At 44.6% G+C, this 8,604-nt stretch overlaps 1 protein-coding gene across 1 annotated transcript in view; it reads right to left on the reverse strand.

Moving 5' to 3' along the window:
• The window catches only part of LOC102842154, a 66,571-nt gene extending 58,962 nt beyond the window's left edge, over window positions 1–7,609 (reverse strand). The window contains exons 1-2 of the mRNA XM_006832249.1: window positions 7,228–7,609; window positions 6,106–6,262 (exon numbers count right to left, since the gene is read on the reverse strand). Of these exons, the coding sequence (XP_006832312.1) occupies window positions 6,106–6,262; window positions 7,228–7,609 (539 nt within the window). The remainder of the gene's footprint in view (window positions 1–6,105; window positions 6,263–7,227) is intronic.
• Window positions 7,610–8,604: the final 995 nt, after the last annotated feature.

Below are 8,604 nucleotides of genomic sequence, written 5' to 3' on the forward strand. Positions count from 1 at the left end.
ATATATATATTACAAAGCATCTTTTTAAATCACAATGCTATAACATTAGAAAAACATCAAGGAAAAAATCAAATACATGGAAACTGAATGACATTCTGCTTCATCCTACTGGGCATTAGAACAAATAACAATTGGAATAAAAAGTTTCTTGAATCAAATAAGAACAAAACCACAACATGATAAAATCTTTGGGATCAGCAAAAGCAATGCCTATAGGGCAATTGATAGCACTAAACACACATTTACAAAGAAGAAACAACCAAAAACAACACAGTAATTCCACATCAACAGGTAGAAAATGAGCAGCAATGTAAACCTACAACCACCAGGAAAAAAAAAAGATTAGAGGGGCAAGAAATGAAAACCAAAACACAAACAAGAAACAATACGGTGGTGCCACAAGAGGATCAATAGAAATAAAAAAGATAAAAACAATACTATGAATAATTGTGCTCTAACAATTTTGAAAATCTAGAAGTAATGGTCAATTTTTGAGAAAAACACATTCTACCTAAACTAACGCAGAAGGAAGTCAAAATCTTGAACAGACCTAAGCAAATAAATACTGAACCCATTGGAAGATTCAGCAAAGTGACAGCAGTCAAGATCAACAGACCAAAATCAGTTGGATTTCTTTACACTAATAAAGGCAGTTCTGATAAGAGAATCAGAACACCAATACTATCTGTAATGTTGTTGGTTAGTGCCATAGAGCCGATTCCGACCCATAGTGACCCTATAGGGTTTCTGATGAGCAGCTGGTGAGCTTGAACCACCGACTTTGAGGTTCAAAGCAACTTTGCAATCTAGCGCGTTAACCCACAGCACCACACCAGTACTCCACCATCTAACACAGCCACCCAAAAGATGAAGTACTTAGGAATAAATCTTAACAGGAGAAACAAATGACCTATACAAAGAAAACTACAAAACACTAACACAGGAAATCAAAAGAGACTTCGAAAAATGAAGAATATACACTGTTCATGGATAGTAAAACTTAGCATTGTGAACATGTCAATACTTCCAAAAGCAATCTATAATACAATGCAATCACAAACCAGATTCCAATGCTATTCTTTAAAAAGTGATAGAAAAACTGATTGCTAATTTTACAATGAAAGAAAAGAAACTCAGATAACCAAAGCATTACTTTAGAAGAACAAAGTTGGAGGCCTCTCACTTCCTCACTTCAAAATCTACTACATAGTCATTACGGTCAAACCAGTTTGGTACTGATACAATAGTAGACGCACAGACCAATGGAACAGAACTGAGAATCCAGAAGTAAATCCATCCACATAAACTCAGTTGTTCTTTGACAAAGTGCCAAAATACAATTAAATGGGGAGGAGACAGTCTCTTATACAAATAGTGCCAGCAAAACTGAAAATCTTTTTGCAGTAATATTAAGCAAGGCCCATATCTCACACCATATATAAAACCAAACTCAACATAGATCAAAGACCTAAAATTAAGCCTAGAACTATAAATATAAAGATTATCAATGAAAAAATAATGACAAACTTAGGGGCTCTGACACATGGCATAAGCACACTATCAAAATAACTAAAAACACACAAACAGTGGAATACCAACTAGATGACTGGGATCACCTAAAAATTAGACACTTACATGCATCAAGAGATTTCACCAAGAGAGTAAAAAAGAGCTCAAAGACTGGGAAAAAAAAATTTTTTTTTTTGCAATGACATATTAGGCAATGGACTAATATCTAAAATTTATAGAAAACTATAGCACGTCTACCAGAAAAAGGCAAACAACCCAATTAAAAAATGGTCAGAGGACATGAACAGATACTTCACCAAAGACACTCAGGTGGCCAAAAAACTCTGAAGAAATGTTTGTGATCATTAGTCACCAATGAGATTCACATTAAGACAAGGATACACCATCTCACCACAGCATTAACAGCAAAGTTCCAAAAGCAAAAATGACAAATGCTGGTGAGGATGTGGAGAGACTGAGACCCTCCTACATTGCTGGTAGGACTGTAAAATGGTGCAACTTCTGTGGAAAATGGTGTGGCACTTTCTCAAAACGTTGAAAATAGAAATACCACATGATCCAACAATCCTACTTGGTATAAATCCTCAAGACATGAGTTGATATATGCATATTTCAATAGCAAAAAGATGGAGAACCTGAATCTCCACCAATGGAAAAATGGATAAACAAACTTTGGTGCATACACACAATGGAGTACTACGCAACGCTGAAGAGTAACGAGGAATCTGTGAAACACCTCCTAACATGGATGAACCTGGAGGACATTATGCTGAGTGAAATTAGTCGATCACAATAGGACAAATATTGCATGAGACCACTATTGTAAAAACTAAAAACATAAATAAATAAAAGGTTTTCATGCTAAAAGAAAATATTCTTTGATGGTTACCAGGGATGAGAGGGAAGGGAGAGTAATTCACTGGCTACAGGTTTGTTAAGTGCCATTGAGTCGTTCTGACTCATAGTGACCCTGTATAGGGTTTCCAAGGAGCAGCTGGTGGGTTTGAACTGCCAACTTGTGGTTCTCAGTCCAGTGCTGATCTCACAGAGTCAGAACCAACTCAAAAGCATTTTACAATAACATACATTTCAATCTTCTTCATACTAGTTACCTGGGTTGAATGGAAGTCCACACACACACATACACACAAACTCCCTAGCAGTATTCATTGTCTTCAACTACTTTACACTGTTGTTGTTAAGTGCCATGGATTCAGTCCCAACTCATGTTGTTGTTATGACCTGCCATCGAGTTGGTTCCAACTCATAGTGAACCTGCATAGGGTTTCCAAGGAGCAGCTGGTAGGTTTGAACTGCTGACCTTGTGGTTCACAATCCAGTGCTGATCCTTCAGCACCACACCAGGAGGAGTCCAGACTAACCCATAGGAACACTGTATAGGGTTTCTGAGGAGCAGCTGGTGGGCTTGAACCACCAACCCTATAGTTAGCAGTACAGTGTTTATACTAAAGAGTCACACTAGCCTGCCTTACAATTAACCTCATCCACACGGGGAGCCTGGTGTTATATAGAAATCGAATTGCCTACTCTAAACTTACCCTGTTTATAGCAAAGGCAAACTTTTTTATTTTTATTTTTTCAAAAACAGGATTACAAATCTGCTATTCAGAAATTAAAATACAAATACCTTGAATATTGGAGTCTGGTGTGGTACTATAGGACACAGGATTGGTTTGAACCAAAATGTTGGCAGTTCAAACCCACTAACCACTCCTAGGAAACCCTATACAGTGTCACTAAGTCAGAACTGACTCAACAACACCTTGAATGATATTAATGCCTATCCTACATTGCCAAACTTAGGTGATTCAATTTGAAAGAGGAAATGGATCCAACATATAAAATTATGGTAGACGAAAGCCACAATTACCATCCTTTCCTCAGCTCTTCAGTATCTGGGATATTTACACTATCATTGTAACAACTTTTCATAAAGTAAGTTTAAAGGGGATCCTTTGTCCTTAACAACAATGCTACTTTATCAAGTAATCAAACATAATGAAATTTTTTAAGAAAACTAATGGGACATTTGGAAACTATGAGGATACTAAAATCCTAAGAAAATCATTGCCTACAAAACTGGAGAAATCTTCCAAAAGGTAATTCTAGACAAGTTTGTTGTTTTTGTTAAGAGCCATCAAGTCAATACCGACTCACAGTGACCCTGTGCACAATAGAACAAAACACTGCCCAATCCTGGGCCACCCTCACAATCATTGCTACATTTGAGCCCACTGATATTGCCACTGTGCCAATCCATCTCGTTGGTGGTCTTCCTCTTTTTCTCCCGACAAGCTAGCATTCAGAAAATGGAAGACAAAAGAAATAACTTCCACACACTATTGTTATGAGTGTAAGAGGTTGTTTTAACCAGTTACAGCCCTCATAAAAGCTTCCTGGTTTTATGCTACAGAAGTTAATGGGAGGGGCAAGACAGAGGGGGGAGAGCAGATTTGGAATACCCCTCTCTTTAACCAAAGCTGTCCATGGGACCCCATTCTCCACAGCACCAGGGACACAGCAATAAAAGGAAAGGTGATCTTTTAAAAATCTCACTGTCCCTGCTAGGTTGAGTGCTACATTCATCTGGTACTTATTTCAAGGATTCTTCCTAAAAATTTCAGTGCAGTTGAAATCCTTGACATCACACCTGTGCATCTTGCTGTAAACAAATAAGAACACATTAAGAAAAGAAAGAAGGAATGGAAAAATAAAGACTTCAAGTAGCCATAAATAGGAAAACGTCGGCATACCAACAACCACCACCACCAATATATTGGGAGTGAGAGACGACCAAAAGGGAAGAAGAGAATAAATGCACTCATTTTGCAAAGATTCAAATAACTGGAAATTGGTGTTCTTGCTGTTAAATGACGTCCAGTCGGTTCCAACTCACAGCCACCCTGTATAGGATTTCCAAGGAGCAGCTGGTGAGTTTGAACTATCGACCTTGCTGTTCAAATTTGCATTGCAGTCCTGCGCATTAACCCGCAGCACCACACCAGGACTCCAATTTGAAGTTAAGCCAAGATAAAAATACGGTCATACTGCAATGCAGTCATACAAGCAAGATAAGTGGGCAAATCATAATTTTCACACAAAACTTCCAGACCCTCCTATTAGTTTTAAACTAATAAAAAATTATTATAAGAAGCAGAAATTTCAGAACAATGATCTTTTAGCTTACTGAATTTACCTTTTCCTTAATTCACCCCAACTTAATACAACAAAGTGGTTAGGTTAAAAAGAAAACGAAAAGGAGGCAAGCACATGAAAATCCTACCGAAGGGGTGGGGAAGAATGGTAAAGTAAAAGACCTCCCTACAAAAATTGGAGCAATGAAATACAAAGAATCTGTTCAGTGTCCTTTTTCATCCAATATTCTTCACATCTCCAGCTTCAATATGACAGTGGTGGTGGAGTCAGTTCCCACTCACAGTGACCCTGCATAGGGGTTCCGAGGCTGTAAATCTTTATGGAAGCAGAAAGCCTCATCTTTCTCCCACAGACCGGCTAGTAGTTTCGAACTGCTGACCTTGAGGCTAGCAGGCAGACCTGTAACCACTACACTACCAGAGCTCCTTCAATATGATAGAAAAAAACACATTAGTATAAAAATACAACTAAAGGCAAGAATTCCTTTACCCTAACCACACTCCAACCCAACTGGTTTTTCTTCCCGTTTCTGAGTTCCGGTCCTCATGCAAATGCAACGTCTTCAAGTCCATTCTAAAAGCTGAGAAGACCAGAGTGTCCCGACACTCCCCTGCTGACTTGGGCAGAACTACGCCTGCGGCAGTATCAGTTTATGGAAACCATGCAGGCAGTGGGACCACAAATGGAGCAACCATATGTTAAAGGTGAGGCAGAGATAGTGCACTGCCACATCTGAAATGTGGAAATCAGCCGCTGATGGCGTAAGAGATTACACAATCCACTTTGAGATGGACAATTAGATTGTGCACAATACAACCGACGGTGGTGGTGGTTGTTACAATACAAAATAAAATCAAAATAAAGTAACACAAAATGAAAAGGTGGTCCTTTCCGGAGACTCCTCTGGGTGGGATCGGTGATGGAGGCTGCTTTAACCAGCATAGCTGGTCCTGGGAAGCCAGGGGGTTGGGGAGAGGAGCCTTGTACCTCTTTGTCTCCTAGGACTACCCTTCCCCTCTCGGCCACCGCGCAACATGGCCTCTGTCCTAAGCAGGCAGACTCACCGGCTGTACGTGTCCGCTGTCTCCGTTCCCACTTCATTCCCACTCCACACCAGCACTATAGGTAGGCTGCCAATCCCGCCAGACAGAGACCGCCCAAGTCACCACGGTATTGTGGGGACACAATGTCCTTTGTACAGGCAGGTAGAGAGGTGTGCTCCCATTCCCGCGGGAAAAGCTTCAGATTCCTTCCACCACCTGGTTCTCCAAAGGCCGGAGGCAGCTGCCATCTCCTCGGCACCTGCGCATCCTTCACCCCCACCACCAGTGCAACATTTGGGGGATTAGGCATCAACCCACCTGAGCAGGCCTGAGCAAATGCACAACCTCCTCCTACTGTGGAGCTTTGAAAAAGGGACTGCGAAATTTCAGACAGGCAAAAGCTGCAGAGGTCTGGCCCTGCCCAGCACTACTGCAAGGTGAGGAGGGGGAGTTGCCTGCAGCCCTGCGTCTGCGCAAACCTGCACCACTGCAGCAGCCGCCATCTTTAGGTGCTACACAAAAGCAGGGAGGCACTGAGCCACCTCTGAGCCCCTGTTCCCCGTTCCAGGATGTTAGTGGGAACACTGGGAGAAGACAGTGCAAGCAAGCACCCGATCTCACACCCCGGGACTATGATAACTTTCTATGAGGAGATGCATGAAATGACCTACAGGGCATCTCCCCATCTTCTTAAAGCATAGCCACAAATTACAGTGAAAGCAAAGTACACTGAAGGAGTGAAATAGACCACGAAACAATATTCCCACAGTTATCACTTCATTTTAGGGAGGGGTTGCCATAAAGCACACACTCGAAATGCAAGTCACTATATTTAAGGCTCTCCTTAAGGAGTGGTAACAGTCTCCATTTACAAACTAACTTGAACCTTCTGGAACATTTGGCCACCCCAACCCCACCTTTCGGGTCCTCATCAGGATCACACCAGCGATCCCTCCTCCCCTACACTGCCGCTGCCTCACACCACCAACCGACTCCCCATCACCCCATCTCCCTGGACAAGACTTCGCCCCCAGACGCCAACCCACAGCCCCAAGCAGCTCCAATGCACCAACCTGAGACCACTCATTCCTCTCCGCCACTGCAACTCCTGCATCCCACTCCCCTTCACTACGAGCGTACTGCCACCCGCTCTAGACCCTCGCCACGGCAGACCCTCGCCACGGCAGTCCCTCTACCTGTCCCACCCTGCCACCAAGGTCAACCGGCCACCAGACAACTCGCGAGCCCCTTTCTGCTGCCGCCTGGATCACTGTCTCTTGGGGTCACTGAGGCACCCCACTTCCCCCTAGCCTTCGCTGTAGCCACCACCGCACACCCTTCTCCCCAGTGCGGCCACCCACCTGTCCCCACCAGCATGGCTGCTAGCCTGCCCCCGTCCCCCCACAGCATGGCTGCTAGCCTGTCCCCCTGTCCCCCCCCCAGCACGGCTGCTAGCCTGACCCCCTGTCCTCCTCACCATCATCACCTCGTTGCCTCTCCCTCCACCAGCACTCTGTCTGGTCCTCTATCCACCGAGGCCACCTCTTGACTCTGGCCATTCGGCCACCACCCTCTGCACAGCCATGACACCGCCCCGGGGGGACAAAAGCCAGCCGCAACTGGACCTGACTGCGGAAACCATGGGGCGGGCTGGCTAGGACGGGCGTATCACGATAGGACACAGACAGAATACTGTGTAAAGACCGGACGGCTAAGGGTGTCCCATACTCTTCTCCAAAACAAAAGGCTCCAGGACTTGCATTCTCAATTCCTGCAGATTTTAATATCTGAGGAAGAGATGTCACGGGGGCCCCAGCTGGCTGCAGGCAGCCACCCACTGCTGACCTGGCTCGCTCCATGTCGCCTCTGACCGCAGTTCAAGCTAACACACGGATCACGTCCTGCAGCTGATCCTCTCCGCTGAGGAGCCAGTGCGCAGCGCAGCATCTGCTGTCGCCTCACGCCTTTATGCGCATGCTCGCCAACCTGTATGCCGCAGCAGCACCCACCCACCACACCCACCCCCACCCTAGACTGCTGCAGTGACCTGAAGCTGTTGCAATGCGAGGGGGCTGGGCATCTATGGCCTGATTGACTGAGGGAGTGGGTAGGACCCTGTGTACCCACCCATCCACCAAATGAGCTCACTGAGAGGGGTCTCCAGATTGCCCCCAAGCCACCACCCTGGGCCAGTGTTCCTGTCTCATTATTTGTAAGTATGTGTAAGGAGCACTGGTAGCGTAGTGGTTACAAATCGGGCTGCGAACCTTAAGGCCAGCAGTTCGAAACTACCAGCCGCACCGCGGGAGAAAGATGAGGTGTTCTGCTCGGACACCCTGTATAGGGTCGCTATGGGTCGGAACCGACTCGAAGGCACTTAACAACAACAACAATGTGTGAAATATCTGGGAAATCACTCTTGGTTCCCCAACAAATTTTTGCAGGTACCAGGGCCAAACCATACTGATTATCCTAGGTGGGTAAGCAATGGACTGCGAACCACAAGGTCTCCAGCTATTCCTCGGAAATCCTGTGCAGAGTCACTACGGAACCGGCTCCACGGAAGGACTTCCGAAGTGTCTTGGTGGTGCTGTGGGCTGAGAACTGGTCTACTAACTACCTGCTCTGCGTTCAAACCTAGCAGAATTTCCCCAGGAAAAATATTAAAGGTGCCACGTTCCTCTCACCCCAAGACTTACATTTTTAAAATCAACTCGATGGTAATGGTTTTGGGTTTTATTTTTGGTTTAAGTTCCTACCATAGACCAGATGAAAGTCCTGGTGTAGCGCTGTAGGATAAGCTCTAGACTGCTAATTGCGGTTCAAACCCACCAACCATTCTTCCGAGAATCAC

The sequence above is a fragment of the Chrysochloris asiatica genome, unplaced genomic scaffold, assembly GCF_000296735.1.
Source record: "Chrysochloris asiatica unplaced genomic scaffold, ChrAsi1.0 scaffold00006, whole genome shotgun sequence".
In the NCBI taxonomy this organism is placed as follows: Eukaryota; Metazoa; Chordata; class Mammalia; order Afrosoricida; family Chrysochloridae; genus Chrysochloris; species Chrysochloris asiatica.